The sequence below is a fragment of the Mesocricetus auratus genome, unplaced genomic scaffold (assembly GCF_017639785.1).
Source record: "Mesocricetus auratus isolate SY011 unplaced genomic scaffold, BCM_Maur_2.0 Super-Scaffold_100038, whole genome shotgun sequence".
NCBI lineage: Eukaryota > Metazoa > Chordata > Mammalia > Rodentia > Cricetidae > Mesocricetus > Mesocricetus auratus.
Genome location: NW_024429216.1, coordinates 985873 through 1008098, shown reverse-complemented (window position 1 = coordinate 1008098; position 22226 = coordinate 985873). Strand labels below are relative to the sequence as shown.

Genomic DNA, 22226 nt, shown 5'->3' with positions numbered 1-22226 from the left:
TGTTCCTTACTTGATAGGCAATAATATGGAGTAATTTACTAGCTTTGGACAACTTAAGCTCCATTTCAGAAATACTAAAACACTGTATTAGGTTGTTGAAACAATTGAATACCTCATGGTAATAATTGTACTATGATGTATGAATCCTCATAGCCCTTTTCCCATACACTTGACCTTACAGCATATATGTATTTTGGTCCTGCCTCCAACTCATATTTGCTTCAGGGAAAGGTAATGCATTCACCCAAGAGGACATGATATACAAGCTAGATCCTAAGTGCTCTGGTGTGTGTTTGTGTTTAATCATGCACATGTACTGGAATTGAACTCGGCTTCATATATGCAAAGCATATGCTTACCCATGAGCTCAATCCCCAGCTCTAGAATGTTTGCAAATGTTATAGACTTAGAAGACCATTGCGGAACCATGGAGAAAGGGATGAAGTGGACTGTATGTGATCTGGAGTTTCTTTTACCAACATAGTATTTTTTATTGATTATTTGGAAATTTCACACAATGCATCCTGGTCACATTCACTTCTCAGGTCTGTCTCCCACCCTCAAGCCTGCCCCCCCCCATAGGAAACAAACAAACGAAAAACAAAAAAGCAAGTCCAATTTGTGTTGTTCATATACTCACTGGAGACTTAAAAACATATATCTACTCTAATTATGTGTGCCTGTATGGATATGTACAATTACAGATGCCAAGGTGTTCGGTTGCCCTGGAGCTGGGGACATAGGTAGATTTGAATCTCCAAAGGTGGATGCTAGGATCCAGTCTACACAAGAACAAGAAATTGTAACCATTGTGCCATCTCTCCAACCTCAAAGTTGGTATAGTTTTAGTGTAACTGTACACCATGGCATACGGAGGACAACTTGCAGGAATCAGTTCTCTCTCTCCACCATGTGGGTACTAGAGATTAAACTCAGCTCTGGAGGTTTGGTGGTGGGCTCTGTTTACCAGATGAGCCTTACTGCTACTTGTTTTATTCTTTTGATCTGGAGAATTTTTTGAAAAGAATCAAGTTTGAAAGTGGGCATCAATCACATGCCATGGTGTTGCCAGTGTTTGTTGTTTAACATAGCGATGAGCAATTGGCTGGGGGAACTCCTCTCCCTTGTAACGCCAGAGGACATTCCCATGTATCTTTGGAGTCACTAGGGACTTCTGGGACTCCAATGATTCCAGAACATTTCCTGCCATCTGTACACTGAACCATTCCATCACAGTGACCTAAAGAGAGAAATGATCTGTTTGCCCAACTCATCTGGGAACCTGGGGCCCAAAGACTCCAGCATAGAGCTGCCAGAAGTTTGATAAGACTTTGTCTTAATGTTGCTCATTTAAGCATCTGATCAACATATTCTTAGTTCAGCAGGTGTATCAGGGTTCTCTAGAGTAACAGATCTGAGTATTTTTCCTCTCTCACACACGGATTTATTAGAATGAATTACAGGCTGTCATCCAGTCAGTCCAACAATGACTGTCTACCAATAGAAGGTCCAAGAATCCATTAGTTGTTCAGTTCACAAGGCTGGATGTTCAGCCAGTCTTCAGTACATCCCAAAATCTCTAGAGCCAGTGAAAAATGGACTAGCCAAGAACCAGAGCAAGTTTCCTCCCTCCATGTCCTTTATATAGGCTGCCAGTAGGTCTGGCCCAGATTAAAAGAGGGTGAATCTCCCCACCTCAAAATGTTTAAGGAAATATTCTTCAGATGTACCCAGCTGCTTGTGTTTTAATTCCGGATATAGTCAAGTTGACAAACAACAGCCAGTACAGCAGGAAACACAAATTCCAAAGCAATTAGTTTATTTATCTATACATTCTTTTGGGTTTTGTCACTCATACACGACCCTGTGTATAATTATTAGTGCAGTTTTTGGTTAATTGGCTCTTTAAACTTAGGGGCACTTTCAGCTTTCATATTCTCATGACTAAATGAAACAATTAAGAAGTCCCTGACAGTTTCATTCATGCTTGCTGGGCAGTGTCCTGAGAGCGTGGGACTCTTCAGTCTGCAGAGTGCATCTCAAGGCTGAGAAGGCAGTGGTTTGAAAGGCACTAGGACTGCAATTTGGCCTGCTTCTTGAGCTTTATCCCGTGTGTTTTCTGATGCCCGACAAGGTGCGAACTCTGTGTGAAAGCCTTCCCACACTTGGTGCACACGTACGGGCGCTCCCCAGTGTGAGTTCTCTCATGCCTGGTGAGGTGTGAGCTCTGGCGGAAGGCTTTCCCACAGTGCTGACAATGGTAGGGCCTTGCCCCAGTATGAGTTCTCAGGTGCTGAGAGATGGCTGAGCGGTCATTGAAGGCCCTCCCACACTCTGAACACTCAAAAGGTCTCTCTCCACTATGAATTCTATAGTGCTGAGTGAGGGAGGAGCTCTGAACAAATGCTTTCCCACAGGCCACACACCTGTAAGGCTTCTCCCCTGTGTGGATCTTTTTATGGACAGAGAAATACCTAGCATTCTGGAATAGTTTACCACACTCACTGCAGCGGCAAACTTGGCTCCCCTTGTGAATTTTTATAAAAAATATCTGCTGAGCTTGCTGGCTGCCGGCTTTGTTGCAATTATTGGCTTTCCTTGCAGTGGCTGCTTCCGAAACCCTCTGGTAAGCTTTCACCTGGGGACTATATTTAATGGAAGTGTTGATTTCCCTGCCTTTCCCTCTTTCAGAGGGCTTCAGGCGAATTTTGATATAGGGAGTGTGCTTTAAGGAAGTACCAATTTCCCCAACTCTCCCACTGTTGGAGCCCTTCTGGTTAGTTCTTACATGTTTCAAGGAATTCCTCATTCCCCGGACTTTACCCCCTTCATAGCCTTTCTGGAGAATTCTTACAGGTGAAGCCTGTGTCAAGGAACTGTTCCTGTCCCGTGATCTTCCTGCCTCAGACCCCGTCTGGTGATTTGATAGAGACGAACCTTGTACCGTGGCATTGGAGCTTTCTCCAATCTTATCCCGTCTAGGACCTTTCTTGTGAATCCTTGTATTTGCATCAGGTGTCATGGCCTTGCTGTGGTCCCTGACCCCACCCCCTTCAGAGCCAGTGGCTGCTTGGTAGACTTTTGCAGGTGCTAGAAGTATAAAGGGATCTTTGCTGTCCCCGGCTTTACTCTGTTCATATCCCTGCTGGTGGTTTTGTATAGAAGGGCCGTGTATCCTGGAATTGCTGCCATCTCTGACTTGCCGCCCCTCATAGCCCTCCTGCTTATTTCTTCTGGGTGAATCGCGTGTACCGACAATGTTTTTCTCCTTGGCCTTCCTCTTTCCTAAGCCCTTCTGGTTAATGTTTACATGCAAGTGCGTTCTAGGAAGACCTGCATCGAGGGAGCCCTTGCTTGAGTGCAGCCTACTTTGCCCCTGAGACGTGGAGCTTTCAGAGTGGCCCTGAGGGAGGCCTGTTTCCTGTACAGTCTCCGCCTGACTCGATTTTATGGCATGGATTCCTGGGACCTCATCTTGTGAGATACTTTCAGAGACAGTGGACTGGGTATCTTCCCTTGAGAAACCTTTTGGTTTTGGGTTGTGAATTGGTTCTACCACAGAACTGGGAGATTCTAGAGTTAACTCTTCTTTTCCCGATGTAGGCTCCCACCCTGAAAGAAACCAAAAGATAAGCATACTGTCGTTAAAAGTGCCAGAATGACAGTATAACAAACGGTATTAAAAATGAGATTACATCCCTCTCCTCAAATAGTCAGTCTACGGAATGACCGACACACTGTTTGCAGCAAAACCAGGAGCAATCAGTTTGGTGATGAAGACAATGGGTAAGGGCAAGGAGCGTTCTCTCATTCCCAGGCAAACCAAACCTGAGCTGTCTCTGTGCACTCAAGGTCCCCTACCCACATAGGGCCACAGTTCTAGATAAAGGTCCTGGACAGAGTAAGAGATCCTCTCTACCCTGACAATGGGTAGAGCGAAAGTATGAGACCTGAGGGGACCCTGTGGCATTATAAATACAGCTGTGATCTTACCCACAGAGACCAAGTTGCCCAAGGTCTCCAGCATCACATCATGATACTCAGTCCTCTGCATCGGACCTAGTAGCCGCCATTCATCCTGACTGAAGTCCACATCCACATCCTGGAAGGTAACTGGCTCCTGTAATGTCATAAAAGTCTGGTCTTTATCCCTGGAGGCAGAAGAAATGCCACTGGGACATTATACCAGATAGGGGCTCCTCTGCTTTTGTGGTTTGCTCAGAGACAATGACTTCTCCAGCCCAAAAGAGATCTATAGGGTATTTCTCTAAACGAAAGTCTGGGGTACCAGGCTGGTAGAGAGAGCCTTTGATTGACAAACACCGACCAGTTCAATAAGCAAGCCACATCAGTCATACTAGCATCCAGTATCAAGGCTGCACTGTGAGGGCAGCATCTCACCAGAGGAACAGCTCTTGTCCTCTAGGGTAAAACCCACAATGAAGATGTTTGCCTTTGCAGACAGGTCTGACCCATGTGAAGCCTTCACCTATGCTACTGCAGTTTTTATGAGCCCCTAAAGATTCTTAAAAAAGACAACTCTTCACTTCACCAACTTGCCTGGATCGGGGAGATATTTTGCCCAGATGGAGAAGAGCCTACCTCAGAAGGAACAGAATTCGCAGCAGCAAGTTGGGATTAATCAATCAGTTTCTTCCCATTCCCAGTCAGTAGTCTTACTTGAAGCCTACTCTAGACTACTCATTACATGAGAGCCAACAATTTCAATCACATGCTTGAGCCAAGATACACTCCTTACAGGGCAAACGACACCAACTAACGCCATACACACTCCATATCCTATAGCTGACAGGCTAATCTTGCTGCGTGCACATCACCTTCACCTTAGTTTGTTCTGAGACAGATCTAAGCTGTGCTGTTCCATCCCTAATTCCCCAGCTGGGTGTTTCTGAAGGACAAGGGCTCTCTCATTCTAACCGGGTACAATGTGGTTCGAACAAGCGCCTGTAGTTGCTCTGCTTCTCATGTTCACCAGCTTTGGTCCACTTACGCCCGCCTTTCCCTTTCTCTATGGCTAGGCCACAATGTGAGGAGCAGGGTTGCCCTTCACGCTTCGGTTGCTGCAGACTCTACTCAGTCCCAAGAACTCAGCAGGGCTCAGGGTAGAGAAGGGGGCAGGCATCTTAGGGTTGGGTCCCTTATGAGCAAGGGAACGGAAGGTAAGGCTTTTGCTTACCTCAGGTGGTACAGTAACTGGTAAGGTGGCCATGTCCTTGTTTTTCTCTTTCAGTCCATCAGTGGCCTCCTTATGGCAGGCAGGGAGAGCTGGAGAAGATGCCACATGAAGGGATCAATGGTAGCCCTCAGGCAGGCAGAGCTGCCAGGCTCTGCAACCCCCGAGCTGCGAATATCCATGTCCCTTGACAGTCTATGTTGACCGATTCACAATGGGTAACTGATTCCTATACCTGGAAGGGCCCAGACTGTCACCCTGCATGGACCACCGAGGGACTGGGGTTTCCAGTATTGAACCCTTTTGTCGCCTTCCCCCTCCAGCATCAGTTTCAAGCTCTGGCTTCCCAGGCAACGGCCTTCTCATGCTTTCTTCTTAGCGGGAAAGTCTGTTTCTAGCCTGCAAGCCCTTATCATGCGTGCGTGGCTTCCCTTCCCTTCTGTTGCCTTGGAGAAGGCTTTCTTTGGTCACAGGGCGTGTACCCATTTTGTGCTTGTCACCTTAAATATTCCTGGCCAGTACTAACAGCTCTCCCAAGGACTCCTTAAGGTCTGGCCTTCTGCATGTGCCTCCACATGCTCCATGGCCTTTCACGAGGCTGATTCTACTCCAGCTAGCACGGGACAGATGATGTGACCCAGGTTGGTCTACCATGCTATCGCTTCATTGTAAACGGACTCTGATAGATACGGGAGACCACAGGCTAACTGAAGCCTTTGCTGGAACACTCAGGAAAGAGAAGTCCTGTGTTTGGAAGTCTTAATGAAGCCAGCTGAGCGCAGCTAACTGAGATATGGAAGAGGGATAAGTTGAGGTGCTCACTGAATTCCTAGGCATAGACGTTCTGTTCCTAGAGTTAGAACATCCTAGAATCCTTCCAGTAAACTTTCCTTCTTGGAGGCACTTTTAAGGTTTTGTAGTGACATAAAAGAATCCCAACTAGTCCACTGACCACAAATGGTTTTCTCAGGGTCCTCTGTGAAAGGTCAGGGTCATCAGGCTCTGACATGTTAAACTTAGGGTAAACTTAATTTCATCTCCTAAGCACTACTGTTTTTTCTGGTGTTTGCAATTGAGGTGTATGAGCATTTGGGTGTATGTGTGTTTGGGCGCATGCAGAGGTCATATGAGATCTCTGGTGTCCTACTCCACCCCCTTTGCTGTATTCTGAGTCACGTTCTCTCATTGAACTTGTAGCCAGCAAACCCTAGTGACCTTCCTGTCTCCATCTACTCTGATAGTGTGGTGCTGTGCAGCCTAGGTAAGTGTTCCACTTCTAATGACAGCTCCAATTGTTTTCTATTTTGAGGCAGAGTTGTGATAACTTGTTCACACTGACCTTGAACTCACTTGCAGCCCAGGCAGGCCTTGAACTGGTGACTTGATTTGACCTCTTGAGTATAAGCCTATGCCATCAGGTCTGGCAAAATATATTAAAGTTCCAGAGACCAGAGCTTGGTATCAGCCCCACTTGCCCAAAATCAAGACATTTACAGGGCTATGTTCTTTCAGACATAGGGAAGAACCCATCCTTTGTTTTCTTAACTTTTACAGGCTACCCAGAATTCTTGGCTCATGGCCTACTGGCACATCCATCCTGCCTCCTTTCTTTACCATTCTAGACGTAACAGGTATCAGCGACAGAAACAGCATCCACAAACGCTACCAGTATCCCGACCTTAGTACTGCCGCATGTGTATTCCCTTGTCGTATCACATCTTTTCTGCAGGACCACAGGCTCAATGAACTTGAGTCCTGCCTTAGTTACAACTTTATTCATAGCCCCTATAATGAACTGGAAGGCTGGCTTTGTGTCAGGGGTCCCAAGAGAATGGTAAAAAACAAAACAGAGTACTGCATCTGTGGACTCCACTGAAGCCCATGGAAGGTTTTCATTTGAGAGAACAGGGCCGGATTACCACCAGCTTCAGGTTTGCATTAGCTCTGACCTGGTAATATGTGGAAGACACAGATGTTTGTGGTCAGGCGTGGGATCAACCCTCCCGCACTCCTCATTCCTCCATAAAGCCTTCCGAGAGATGTGTTTCACCCCACCCTTCCATGGCACTCACCGTCCTCCGTAGACACCGAGGTTACATTCTCCACCAGGGCCACGGCTGCCTGGCAATCCTCTGGGTGCTGCGATTCCACCCACACCCGCAACTTCTCAGGCAGCGCCCTCAGGAACTGCTCAAGCACCAGCAACTCCAGGATCCATTTCTTTGAATGTATATTGGGCTGCAGCCACTGGTGACACAGCTCACGAAGCTGAGATACAGCTTTCTGGGGATCATCTGACTCTTCATACTGGAAATGGCGGAACTTCTGGTGAGCGATTTCACTGTCAGTCAAATGCTTGCTTGCCTGTTGAACTGGCTTGAGGTTACCTGGGCTCAGGTCTTCTCCACTTTCAGTATAGAGGGACTGAATAAGGGCATTCCGGGGACCAGCTACATCCTTGTTCAGTGTAAGGACCTCAACAACCTTGATCTTCGTCAAGGGATTCTCATCAGGAGAGGACTTTATTCCAGGGTCCGGAGAAGGTCTAGAAGATCCTATAAGTCAAAACCAGAGCAAAAGCTAGGCAGGCTGGCACAGTCCTATAACTGCTATCCTTGGGAGCCAGGGGCAAGAGGGGATCCCTGCAAGTAAGAGTCTAGCCAAGACTACATATTCAGGTTTAGGCTAATCAGAGTGACGACAGATTCATCTAAAAACCAAAATAAAAACAGGGCTGGGTAAGTAGCTGAGTTGATAGAAAATTACCTAGCAGGGGCTGGAGAGATGGCTCAGAGGCTAAGACCACTGGCTGCTCTTCCAAAGGTTCTGAGTTCAATTCCCAGCAACCAAATGGTGGCTCACAACGATCTACAATGGTATCTGGTGCTCTCTTCTGGCCTGCAGGGATACATGCAGACAGAACACTGTATACATAATAATAAATAAATCTTAAAAAAAGGTCAAGTTTGGTTACATAGCAAGGTCAGGCCAGCCTGGAATACTTGAGACCTACTCCTATATACATGTTTTAAGGAACACAAACATTGTTTTATTCAGCCCCAATGCTTTGTTCAGTGGCTTTAGAAATGTATCCCAGACTTTCCAGTTACTCTAGATTCTAAGTGTGGATGCTAGAGAATGATATCCACTTAAGAAAATCATGATATACGAGACAGATGGTCCCAGAGAACAAATTCATGAAAGAGGACAGAAAATGTGTTCTTGAACAAAAACCAACAAACCATGCAAGCGCACTACTGAACTAGGCTCTAGCCAAATACATGGCCACTCTAGATTCTGGCCTCTCGAACAAATCAGTAAGACTCTGAACCCTCGGTTGGTCTTTGTAACACTTTGTGCCTCAAAACTTCCCTTTACTCCCTCAAAGCTTGGACTCATTCTGAAATGCTCTTTGAAGATATACCTGTTTCCTGTGATTTCTTCAGATACTTATTCACTCTGTAGTACCTTAGTAAGCTCCAAGCAATTTAGTTATATTTTATTGCTAATAAATTGGAATGGATAGGATTTTAGTAATGATTATTGCTCTCATTCATATCACTTAATATTTACGTCAGAATACAGAGTAAGCAGTTAGAAATTGCTTTATTACAGTTATAAATTTGTGTTATTCAAATTTTATACAGGGTTTGCGTTTTTATGACCTTTGACATTCCTTTTTCTTAACCACTGTATTCCTTTCAATTGAGTACTTTTTTTCATTCTCAGATAATGCAGGGGATAAAGCTGATGATTTCCCCACAGAACACATTCAAATTGTCTTTGCCCATATGAGTCCTCTGATACAGAACACAATGAGGACTCCTACTGAAAGTTCCCACATTGTCATGCTTACAGGGATGCCCATCAGTAAGCTCTTTAACACTCAGTGGCTTCCTAATAGCGATTACATTCTTAAGACTAACCCTAGCACAACTACAAAGACAAATAAAGACAGTCACACATGGAACAGTTTCTACACCACGCACATCCTCATGATTTCAGAGTTCTCAGATCCTAGTATTTGGTATAACAAAATTTCCAAACAAAATATGTTTTTTTTTTTTCTGGTGGTGGTGGGGGGTCTAGTTTGAGTTTTCTTAAAGCCAGAAGCTGTTCCTGCTCCAATCATATTTCTGAGATTTCTTCCCTTTGAGTTCTCAGAGATGAAAGATGCACAAAAAGACTCTCATCCGTCTTTATAGATTGATATCCAGTTTTAGCTTCCTTGTAGTTAAGAAGGTCAAGGTGAGATGAAATTGGGCTTTCTCATACTAAGCACATTTACCGCACACAGTTTTTTTGAACACCCTCACACACTGTACAAAGATCCCAGAGCACAAACACATGAACGTTAAGAGAAAATGTGTTCTTGAACAAAAATCAACCAACCATGTAAACACATTACTGTACCAGCGCTAGCCAAAATTCATGGTCATTCTAGATTCTAGACTCTGAAACAAACATATATGGCATTGAACCCTCAGAGTTCTGTATATGTGAAATCCTTTCATTTTCTACATATTTATTTATTAATTATTTCTTTCATTCTCTCCATGTTTGTTCTAGCATGTGGACATCCTTTTAGGCACACAAAGAATTAAATCTAGCAGTATCTGCCTCTTTCTCAAACAAATGAGAAAACATTTTAAATGCAAATTCAAATATTATAAACCTGTTTACTGTTTGAAAGTGTTGCCACAATCATATTCATCAGGTTCACTTCCTGCTTCATTTTTCCCCCTCTTTGGTTTTTGAGACAGGGTTTGCTGGCTGTTCTGGAATTTGCTTTGTAGACCAGACTGGCCTCAAAGTCACTGAGATCTACCTGCCTGTGCTTCCCAAGTGCTGTGATTACAGGTGTATGCCAACACTGCCCAGCCCCTGCTTCATTTCTTTTTCTTTGAGACAGGGTTTCTCTGTATTGTTTTGGAGGCTGTCCTAGAACTTGCTCTGCAGACCAGGCTGGCCTCAAACTCACAGAGATCCACTAGCCTTTGCCTCCTGAGTGCTGGGATTAAAGGCGTGTGCCACCAACACCCAGCTCTGCTTCATTTCTTAAGTTGACAGTATCAAATTTGGGGCTAGACAGATGGCTCAGTAGTTAACAGCACTGGCTGCTTTTTTTTTAAGGACCTGGGTTCCATTCCCATCACACATGATAGCTCAAAACCATCAGTTCCAGGGATCAGATGCTCTCTTCTTGTCTCTGTGGAAATTGCATGCCTACAGTGCAAAATATACATACACATAAAAGAAAAACTTAAAAAGAAAAAAAAAGCATTTTTTTTTTTGCTGGCTTTCCTATGATTATGAGTTATTCATTTACCAGTCTTACTATATTACCTTGGTAGCCTGGAATTCACAGAGATCAGCCTTCTTCTGCCTCCCAAGTCATCTGACTAAAGTTATGTGCCACCATGCCTGGCCAATCTATTTTATGCATTGCTTTTTTTTTTTTTAATGATTAAGACTAGTTAACTTTCAAGTGTTCCATTTGAGAGACATACAGGTAGCTGTGCTTTTCTGAATGGACAAAGACGGACAACTGAATATGAGTCCAAACTTTTTTTTGATGGGGGGGCTGAGACAGAGTATCTCTATGTGTACTCTTGCTTGTCCTGGAACTCTCTCTCAGGCTGGCCTTGAAATCAGAGATCCACCTGCTCCTGCCTCCTGAGTGTGCACCCCTACCGCCACCCAGCAAGCACAACCTAATTTATTTTCCCAAGCCCTCACAAGATCTTATTCAATTCAAAGCTTTCTTGAGGATGCATGACATTAGGATTTATCCTTTTCTCATATTACTTCAACAACCACATCTCATGATATCACTCTAGCTATGGTGGAAAACTGGAGAGGCAGGCAAGCTGAGTTGTGCAAAAGAATCCCAGCTTTTGATTTAATCTCAGTTCTGTGCATCAGTAGGAGACAAAGCACACCACTGTTGGGAGACTAGTAGAGATGTAACATGACATTCTAAGATCTCATATTTTTATTTGCTACATGGACCACTTGAAGTTCAAACAAGTGCATTTGATTAGCTTAGCACACCTTCTTGGATGTATCTAAGGTTCCTTTTCATTTATAAGTTATTGCCAGAACAAGCAGAGACATGGCACTGTTTAAAAAGAACTTTCAAGGTGAATGCTATTAGGCAGTTCTTTACATGATTAGTATAACCTTTTATTCAACATTATGTCATTATGGAAAAAAGAAAACCAAGGTTCTACTTCTTAAAACAGTTTGTACCTTTAATATATGTTAATTGCAAAAATTCAGATGAAGTTTTTCTTGCAGAGCAAGGCTGGGGATGTAGCCCAGTGGCATAGCATACACAAGACCCTGGGATCGGTCTCCAGGACCATAAAGAGAATGCTTGCAGAAAATGTACAGAGTACAAAGAGCCACAGGAAAGCCCTTCAGGGCTTTCTTCATCCATAAGAATTCTCAACAGCTTTTTTGTCCAGTTTAGCTAATTACTTACCTAGACCTACCGAGTCTACCTTTGAGTCAAACACACTCTGTAATTCTCCCTAAACCTGCTACTACACTCCTGGCAGGCATTGTTCGCTCCCAGATGCTACTGAAGCCCCTTTCCTTCTCCATCTCTGCCTGCCACTGCTCTTTCTGCACAAACCCAAGCAGAGTGAGCTGTGAAAAGCCATGTCACAACATTCCTCAACAATAAAAGTCAAACTCCCCTCACAGCTCTATGGACAGGGGTATTCTGTCAACTTAACCTGCACGTTTTTGTATTTTGGTTACCTACTCCTAGCCCTAAAATAGGGTCCATAGAAGGGGTGTTGTGGCTAACGGCCATCATCAAAGATGGCACCAGATGGAGATCTGATAGGTGAGTAGTGCCAGAAGCAGTGGCTCTGATGCTACTTCCACCAGAGCATAAAACACCAAAGAGAAACATCCAGTAGCATACAGTGGGTTTTATAGCCACCACATAAATAGAAAAGTTGAAGACAGCAAAGACAGTGTATACCACCATGTCATTTATGAAGATTAACACACAAATATAACCTTACAGCAAGGCATTTCTTAAATCTACTATTACCACTAACTATTCGAAGGAGCAAAATCACTCTGACCACCGGGGAGGAGTCTATAAAGGAAATAGGAAGCATGAAGGATTTTCATTCATTTCTAGCACTAGATGGATATTTACTCATTCAGATGAATGTTGATAGGAAACAGAGCAGCATCTGACATCATGCTCATCAAAACCTTTCGGTTTTCCTAGTAAGTCAGGCCAGATAACCACTCTTTCCTTTCAGAATCATGCTTGTATATGATGATGCAACTATGTAATTGTCCAGAGCAAAGAAAACAAATTAACATCGGGCTGAGGAGAAGGTCTGGTGGCCGTGGTGGTTTCAAGGGGACTGAGAACCATGGACTCACAGGTTTGAATACTTGGTCCCCAGCTGGTTTGGCAAAGAGTAGAAGCTGTGGACTTGTCACAGGTGAGTCACTGGGGGTGTTCCGAAGGCTCACGCCAGTCCCAGTTAGCCGTCACTCCGCCTCCTGCTTGTGGATCAGACGTAAGCTCTCAGCAATTGCTGTAGCACCATGCCTGCCTGTTGCCACGTTACCCACGGCGACGGTCATGGGCTAACCCTCAGAAACTGTCAGCAAGCCCCCAGTTACACGGAGTTACAGGGTTTGGAGTTGCTGTGCTTGGTTTTGATTTTGCTTTGATTCAGCATTTCCTCACTTTCCCCCTTTTAGAATTGTACTATTTTTCTGTGCCGTTTGCATGTTGGAAGTATGTAACTACCCTTTTGCATTTAAAGGGGGTTACATACAGTTAAGAGAATCTGAACTTCTTAGCTTTACTCTACAATTTTAGTTGTTGTTATGTACGGCTGTGAGTGGGTTTGTGTGAGTGCAGAGCCCTCAGAGGACAGAAGAGGGTGTCAGATCCCCTGGGACTGGAGCTACAGATGGTTGTGAGTCATCAACCATGTGGGTGGTGGGGATTGAACTTAGCTGCTCTGCAAGAACAGCCTATGTTCTAACCACTGAGCCATCTCTCCAGCCCCCAAGACTTTGAAAGACTATGGGGAGCTTTGTAGTTGGACTGAATGCATTTTGTATTATGATACTACCATGGGGTTATGGGGGCCAGGAAGTAGATTGGGGTGATTTGCATGACAATGGCTCCTACATGCTAATATATCTGAACGCCTGGTTCCTAGTTGATGGCACTGTTTAAAAGGAATTTGGTGTGGTCTTGATAGAGGTGTGTCAATGGGGGTGGGTTTTGAGGTTTCAAAAGCCTACGTCATTCCCAGATACCACGAGCTCTGTCTTGCTTCCTGATTGTGGATCAGGATGTCGGTTCCCACTACTGGTCCAGTGCCATGGTCCTCACCATGATGGTCACGGACTGTGAGGAAGCCTTCAATGAAATGCTTTCCCTCATCGTCACAGCAGAAAAGCAATTAAAACACCAATGTTAAGACAATGTAGCAGAATGACAGAGTCATCTGAACAAGTGTGCAAGACAGGATTAACCAGAACAAGTAACAGCAACGATATGAGTCTAATCACATTTAATGTACAGTCTAACTCAGGCAAGCTGGTCCGTATCTAGGACTAGATGACCAAAGACACCCTAAGGTTTTTTTTTTTAAAATTATAAGGGGAATGAATATACCAATGTACAATAAAATGTACTGCATTATGGCATACACCCAGGAAGGAAAAGCACAAAAGAGCAAAGTGTAAGAACACAGAAGAGGGTTCTGTACCATGACACAGTAATTCATTCTATGGAAAGATGGTGTTTCCAATAGAAGACTCAGTATATGTCCACCACATACCAAGTGAAAATAGTTAAGAACAAAATAACAAATTCACACAAGTATGCAGACAATGTGTCTATGTGGTTAAAAACAACAACAACAAAACTTAGAAAAGAAATAAAAACAGGAGCCAGTGGAAGTAGCACATATTTGTAAGCCCAGGACTTTTAAGTTAGAGGGGTGATCAGAAATTTAGTTATGTAATAGGCTGGAGGCCAGCCTGGGCTACATAAGACCTTATCTCAAAACAAAACAGAAAACCAAAACAACAACAAAATCCCCAACACAAACTCCACTACCATCATCGCACACAAACCCCAAATACTGTAACGCCTGCTCCAAATAAGGACGGAGGCTGAGGATGTTAGTTCAGTGATAGCATGTCTGCACTGCTGATCGTGTGAATGGCCCTGGGCTTACTCACCAGCACCATGGAAAAATGACTGCAGATTGGAAAGTAATGTCTACTAATTACAGCATGCTACCCGAGTTCTCATGCTCTCTACCACTTGGAAGACATTAGTCTCAGAGTAACCAGTAGGCCCATCCCTTGTGTGAACTCTTACGCCTGGCTCTCACCTGGAAAGGTATCTTGAGGAATTTCTCTGTCCATTGGCCAGAAGTCTTCTACTTCTTCTAACTCCGATATCACATTTGGCTTGGAAAAGTGATGTTCTGCTCAAGGGAAAAAGAGACAGGGCTTGGGAAGTTTGCTTAGAGAAAATGCTGTCCTGCTGCAGCACGCTGTCCCTTCCTTTCCCCGTGCTGTGACGCCATGACTTTAGGCCTCAGGCCGTTCCTTTTGTAGCATTTCTTGGGTTTCCTTGACAGCAGAGGAACCACAAAGTGAAAAAGGGAGACTGTTCAATTGGGGGATGCTCTTGGGAAGACAATGTGACAGCTGAGAAAGAACTGGTCAGGACTCTCTACTTTTCTTTTCTTTTTGGTTTTTCCAGACAGGGTTTCTCTGCATTGCTTTGGAGGCTGTCCTGGAACTGGCTCTGCAGACCAGGCTGGCTTCGAACTCACAGAGATCCGCCTGCCTCTGCCTCCCGAGTGCTGGGATTAAAGGTGTGTGTCACCAAGGCCTGGCCAACTCTCTCTTTTTCTTGTTTCCGCCTAAACATAGACATGAACTCTGGGAGCCACAGCTATGCAGAAACTAGAGAGGGCAGAAAATTTTCTAAGAACCATCAAGAAATCATAATCTTTGATGATACCCCGAGCTGCGGGACACGGTCATCTCATGCGCTGAAAGTGCCATAAAAATTACAGGCAACTGTCACTGCAGTTATAAGTACCCTTTATAGGTTGTAGCCAGTATTCAGGGGCTCTGATGTATCGACTGGACGAAACTTCCCAAGTTATACTGAAAAGCTGCCTTTTCTTTTCTCCCAAGCTGTCCACTGTCACAACATTTCCACTCTGGTCTGTCCAGTGTAAGCCCAAGCACACACAGCTCAGAGGCACCACACATTAGGAATTAAAAAAAAAAAAGAGGGTGAGGAGGAGGAAGGATTATGTGTATACCACTCACCCAAGGCCCAAACAGTTTTATTCAAGTGGAGGCTGCCTTACCTACAGAAATCATGTTATTGTAGTTCTCCAGCATGATTTCCCTGTATAGGCACTTCTGTTGGTGGTCCAGCTGTGCCCACTCTTCCTTGGTAAAGGTCAGAAATACATCTTCAAACTCCATAGGTTCCTAAAACCCACAGGACGTTATTCAGCCAGGGGTCTTCCTTTTTCCACAGTGACAGAAAAATGGGAAGGCTGACCACGACGAGCCAGCAACATTCTAATTGTCTCATCATGTTCTTTTGCCTGAATTCTTGAGCTTATTGCTCTGACTCTAACAGCAGGACGCGCGCGACCCCTACTCTACGAAAAACCTGTCCATTTCGCGTTAACCAGGGCACAGCTGGTTCCCATCTACATAGCTTTTCTTGGTAATGAACTGTTGCCTCCTCAAAGTAGCTGCTGGAAACTAAACACGAGCCTCCATCCTTCTCAGACTTGTCAGTTTCTCCCCGGCACCCCCAGCTTAGATTAAAAGAAAAAAAAAAAGTAAAAAATAGTTGAACGGGACCGGCGGCGAGACTGCTCCCAAGCCCGAGTTTGATGTTCAGGACCCAACATTTTGGAAAGGGAGAAGCGATTCGGAAAGCTGTCCTCCACGCGCTGGTCAGTGGCACACACACAGACACACACACAGACACAGACACAAATTAAATGTCACCGGAGAGCCTCCGCCCGGCCTGTAGACTCCCCCAGGTCAGAAAGTGGTTTGTTGGTTTTTCTTTTCCTTTTTTCTCTTCTAACCACCCTCTCGGACAGCGAGGCAGTCCTTCACCTCCTCCCCGGGACTCCAGAGTATTCGAGAACAAAAGCTCAAAGAAACCTCTACTCACATGGGGCCAGGTTGTCGGAAGCGTGGAGGTCACACTTTCCTCCATGTTCTCTCGCGGGGGTGGGCTGCGTGCAGAGGAAAACCAAGGGGGAGGGAGGGTCGGGGGTGGGGAGAAGGCGGCTAAGGGATGCGCCCGGGGTCCACCTCTGCCCTTAGCCGGTCTCTCAACGGGACGCGGCCAGTCCACCCCCACATTGGAGAAACGCCCAGTGGCTCCTCTCCCCGACTCCCGCGCGCCTACGAGACGGGTCCCCTCTAACCGCGGGGGGGACGGACACCCAGATCTTCCGATGGCCTCCGACCCACGGTTCTCAAACCGTGTCCCGCATCGCGATGTCTTCCCCCCCTCAGGATCCCGATCCACGACTACACAGCTCCTTCCGGGTCCCAGCCGCAAGCAAAGGCGGCTCTGGGCTTTCAGAGGGTGCGGAGTAATTAAAACAACAACAACAACAACAAAAAGAATTAGAAAGGGGAGCCGTCCCCGACGGGCACGTGAAAGAGACACAAATGGCGCCCGCCCGCCCGTCGGTCTGTTGTCCCCCGAACTGCGTCAGCGCACGGGTCCGGACTACAACTCCCAGACGCCCCCGCGGGCGTCGAGCGGCGGCCGGCGGCACCGCCCGTCCTGTCGGCCGTCCGCGAAGCCCCGAGTCCGTAGATGTGTGTGGTTGGCGATCAGAGAACTGGGAAGGAGCTTCTGAAGGGGGACACCGAAGCTAGGAGAGACCCGAACCCACTAACGGGAGTGGACGCGCGTGGACAAACCGGAAGTTGGGAACGGGAGGGGGGTGGGGTGGGTGGACAGGAAGTGCTGGTGTTGGGGCGGCTGAGGGATGCGAAAAGGATGCAGTCTTGCGGAAGGTTCACGCCCTATTAAACAGAGAGGAAGAAAGGACTAGACTGTAGAGACAGAGTCAACAGGCATTGGGATTAAAAATCCTAAATTTCTATGAGAAGATAGGAGTTTGCACCCAGATTTATGGGGTGTGCAGAGCTGTTTGGTCTCGCAACGTTACGGTGGGATGTGTAGAGGTTTGGGGGACTTGAAGTATATGGTGGGTCACACTAAATGCCCACTCCAGTTTTTCCCAGCAGAGGAAGGGAACTAGAAGTTCCCTAAATCCCAGGGAGACTAAATGTAAAATATCCACACACCGTCTGAAGAGATGCACTGTTAATTGTACCCTACACATAGGGAGGATGTAGGTCCTGGTAATGTTAGTGACCTGTGATTACGTTTGCTCCTTGTAGCAGACTGGATCCTACCCAGGAGGGGTAACCTAAAGTCAGCCCCTGACCATAATCTGGTATGTTTTTAACTTCCTTGACAGCCCAGATTGACAAAGACCTCTACTGTATTCCTTATACTATTTGTATTCTATTCCTGGGGTCTATTTGTATTCTGTTCTGACTGATGTTGTCTTTTACATTCCAGACATTCTGATATTCTTTTCATGCCTAGAGTATACTGACATATCCTCCTCCATTCAGGGTTTATGTATTCCTTTGAGGTTTCTAAATAGAGTCTTAGCAGTACTGCATGTACCTGTGGTTATGTTGCTTATTCTTATATTTTTTGGTTGTGAGTTTAGCCTTTAACGGTTGAGCTATCCGGTAAAGTATTAGTATTGACTTAGAGATCGTAGTACTTTTATTCTGGTGGTATTTCCTTGGAATTTCTTCCTTCCTTCCTTCCTTCCTTCCTTCCTTCCTTCCTTCCTTTCTTTCTTTCCTTCTTTCTCTTTTCTTTCATTCATTTGTTCATTCTGGGTCTCATATATCCCAGACTGTCCTTGAACTTTGTAACTTCAATTTAATTCCTTACTCTGCTGGAATTAAAGTTGTATACCACTATGCCCAGCCCTGTGGAAAAATTTTCAAAGTCAATGACAGTAAACCAGGCGCAGTGAGAACCAAAGATTCATAAGTTAACATTCACATATATATGCACAAAACTGCAATAACTTAAACAATGTTGGGGTAAAGGGTCCTCTGACAGTAGAATCATGAGCCAGGCGTTGGTGGTGCATTCCTTTAATCCCAACACTCGGGAGGCAGAGGCAGGCGGATCTCTGTGAGTTTGAGACCAGCCTGGTCTACAAGAGCTAGTTCCAGGACAGCCTCCAAAGCCTCAGAGAAACCCTGTCTCGAAAAAAAAAAAGAAACAAAACAAAAAACAGTAGAATCATGAAAATAAAATGTGAGGTTAATTTGTTGGGACTTGCATAGGACCTCTTAACATATTTGAAGATAACTTTTGAGATGCCTGTGTACACTTAAATAGATGAAAACGCTTCTATTCTCAGAATTAGAAGCCAGTATGTGTCACTTTTTCTCTTCATTACAAGATTCAATAATATTTCAAATATTAATACAATGGGACTTTGGAGAGGCTTGGCATCTTGGGCTTTGTTTTGTCCTTTCCCCTAAAAAATGTGAGGGGAGGAGGGAAAAAATCTACTCCTCCCCTACACAGGAATGATTTGAATTGGAGAAAAGGCCACAGAAATTACTTGTTCAGAAATTTTTTTTCTGTGTGTCTGAGATGAGCCATCTTGACAACCCCAACAAAATCTTTTGATGACTGTATTAGTCAGAGTTCTCTAGAGAAACACAATTGATAGAATGAATCTGTCTGTCTGTCTAGCATCTATCCATCCATCTAAAGGGAGTTTCTTTAGAGTGGCTTACAGGCTGTGTCCAGCTAGTCCAACAATGGCTACCAATGGAAGATCCAATAATCCAGTAGTTGTTCGGTCCATAAGGCTGGATGTCTCAGCTGGTCTTCAGTATACATCAGAATTCTGAAGAAGCAAGCTCTAATGGCAGTGAAGTAATAGGCTTGGGGGGGCAGGCACAATAGAATCCACTCGTTCTTAGTGAGTGAGAGGAGTATCTTTGGTGTTCATGTGTGAGGCTACCTTGCTTATCCCTTCTCCAGGTACCCAGTTAGGAATCTGGATGAGATTCTTCAGCAGTCCCAACAGCAGGGGTGAGTCCTCAGTGTAGCCATATGAATTCATTGTGTTTCCGTTGTCATTGTTATTAACCCACAGACCTATTAGTTACTCTGATCTGAGCCACTGACTGAAAGGTATCTTGATGGCAATTGGGTCAAATTGAGTGAACACAAACTGGGAAGTTCATAGTTTTGATTAAAGATTTGGAAACTACATTAGGTCAGAAAATGGCCTCTAAAGATGTGAGGCCCTGTAACCTGTGACTATTGTCCTCATGAAGGACCAGAGACTTTGAATACACACAAACACAAAAGAAGGTGTTGTTACCACAGAGGCAAAGGTTGGAGTTACATACATAAACCAAGACATTAGAGCAGCCAACAGAAGCTAGTAGAGGCGTGGAATTTGTTCTCTCCTGAAGCCTCAGTGTGGTGCGTAGACCTGCCAACTCCTTGATTTCAACCAGTGATACTGATTTTATACTTACGGCTTCCAAAATACAAGAATAAATTTTTATTAAGGTTTACCTCCTATTTTAAGGTACCAAGTTTGTAGTAGCGGGGTTAAAGCAGCCAGAGAAATGCAAAAGAAGTACATTCTGTCGTTGCTGTAAGCTATGATGTAACTGGGAGCTAATTTCAGAACAACCAATATATGAGGCTAAAGAGATGTATCGGTGGTTAAGAGTACTTGCTGCTCTTTCTCAACACCCACGCTGTGGCTGAAACTTGTTTGTACCTTCAGTTCCAGGGGATCAGACAACCTCCTTGGTCTTCTTTGGGAGCCAGGCAGGTAAGTGGATAAAACACCCGTGCACATTAACAAAAAAGAATAACCAGTATGAAGACAGCCTAAGGGAAAGATGGACATTGAGTGTGTGTAGCGATTGCTGAATTGCCAGATCCTACTGATGCTGTAACTGTATGGGTGATTTAAATCTCCAAGCATACAAATGAAAAATTCTCTGTTGGTGTTAGTCTGAGGTGGGCTAGTTATTAATAGTTAAAGAATCTTGCCGGGCAGAGGTGGCACAAGCCTTTAGTCCCAGCGCTTGGGAGGCAGAGGCAGGCAGATCTCTATGAGTTCGAGGCCAGAGTGGTCTACAAAGTGAGTTCCGGGACAGCCAGTACTGTTACACAGAAAAACCCTGTCTTGAAAAAAAATTACAGAATAGTTACAGAATCTCACTCATACAACAATAGTGGCAGATCCACTTTTGTGTTTGCTTTTGGTTTGGGGTTGTTTAAGGTTGAAGCATGAGCCACTGTGTCTCATTAATTGGCATCTAGTTTTAAATACTTAGTTCTTTTAAGATTATGTATGTGTGTATGAATGTAAATGTGCACATGAGTGCAGGTGCCTGCAGAGGCCAGAGACATCATATTCCCTGGAACTGGAGATGCAGGTAGTCATAAAGCTTCCTTGGGAAATGGGAAGTGACCGTGGGTTCTTTGAAAGAACAGAATGTACTAGTAAACACTGAGAAATCTCTCTAGCCTCTGAAGATTTATTTTATGTGTATTTGTTTGTGTGTATATGTGCACGTGTGTGTAGATGCCCTTAGAGTCTACACACAGATGTTAGATTCCCTGGAGCGGGAATTCATGAGCAGGATGGTAGGATCTGCATTCCAGCTCTGTGATAGAGCAGTAAATGCTTTTGATTGTTGCGCCATCTCTTCAGCCCTGGTATCTAGTTTTAAAATGACCGGCGTGGCAGTGCACTCTTGTAATATTAGCACTTGGAGCCTGAGGTAGAAGGGTGGCAAGTTCAAAGTCAGGCTGAGCTTCATAGAGAGTTTTAGGCTAGCCTGTGTTACATAGTAAGTCCTGTCCTCACCTCAAAATAATAAATAGCTTTTAAGATGTTTAAGCTGTAGTGGTGCCTGCTCCCCGTTCCCCCCACCTAAGGCAGGCTTTCTCTGTGACTTTGGAGGCTGTCCTGGAACTCGCTCAGTAGACCAGGCTGGCCTTGAACTCACAGAGATCCACCTGTCTCTGCCTCCCAAGTGCTGAGATTAAAGGCGTGCGCCACCACTTCCCAGCTAAAAATACCAGTTTTTAAACTGATACATAGGGGCTTGAGAGAGGACTCAGTGGTTAAGAGCAATGGGTACTCTTCCAGAGGACCTGGGTTCCATTCACAGCACCTCCATGGTGGCTCACAACTGTCTGTAATTCCAGTCTCAGGGCATTTGACACCCTCTTCTGGTTTCTGGGGGGCACCAGGCATGCATGTGGTACAAAGACATACATGTAGGCAAAACATCCATATATGTAACATAAGGAAAAAAAACATGGTTTTTAATATATTACACACACACACACACACACATGACATAGCATGATATATGATATATATTAGTGACAGGTATAAAGGCCTTATCTTTTCAGGTCAATGAGATTAATTTTTTGAGACAGTGTTTCATGTAGCCTAGATTGACTTCTTATTACTGTGTATCTCAGAGGGCCATGAACAGCTGATCCTCCTGATCTTCCTTGTAATGACATTAGAAGCCTGTACCATAATTCCCAGCGTCAGTGGATATTCTGAGAATGTATTTTCACTTACACGAATGTGTGTGTGCCTGTATGAGTTTGTGTGCACAATATGCATTTGGAAGCCTATGGAAGCCAGAAGTTGTCGGGTCCCCTGGAACTAGAGTTACTGGCAATTATGAACTACCAAGCGTGAGTGTTGGAAATGAACCCAGGTCATCTTCAAGAGCTTCAAGTGCTGTTATCTGCTGAATCATCCTTCCGAACCCCCTCAATGAGTTTAAAATATTGAAATACATATGTGTCCATCACATAGGTCCAAAAGCCTGTACCACTTCC

General features: G+C 44.8%; 1 protein-coding gene across 3 annotated transcripts in view; it reads right to left on the bottom strand.

The window, feature by feature from the left end:
- Nucleotides 1-1802: 1802 nt before the first annotated feature.
- Znf274 (zinc finger protein 274) overlaps nt 1803-22226 on the bottom strand; it is a 30467-nt gene continuing 10043 nt past the window's right edge. Inside the window, exons 1-8 of one of the 3 annotated variants that reach the window (XM_013125721.3) lie at nt 16687-16818; nt 16428-16491; nt 15595-15721; nt 14596-14691; nt 7267-7749; nt 5198-5286; nt 3994-4120; nt 1803-3612 (exon numbers count right to left, since the gene is read on the bottom strand). In XM_013125721.3, coding sequence (XP_012981175.2) covers nt 2072-3612; nt 3994-4120; nt 5198-5286; nt 7267-7749; nt 14596-14691; nt 15595-15721; nt 16428-16472 — 2508 coding nt within the window. In that variant the 5' untranslated portion in view covers nt 16473-16491; nt 16687-16818 and the 3' untranslated portion in view covers nt 1803-2071. Of the gene's footprint in view, nt 3613-3993; nt 4121-5197; nt 5287-7266; nt 7750-14595; nt 14692-15594; nt 16198-16427; nt 16557-16686; nt 16819-22226 lie in introns of those variants that run through there. The other 2 variants (XM_013125723.3, XM_040734262.1) reach the window with 2 other exon arrangements.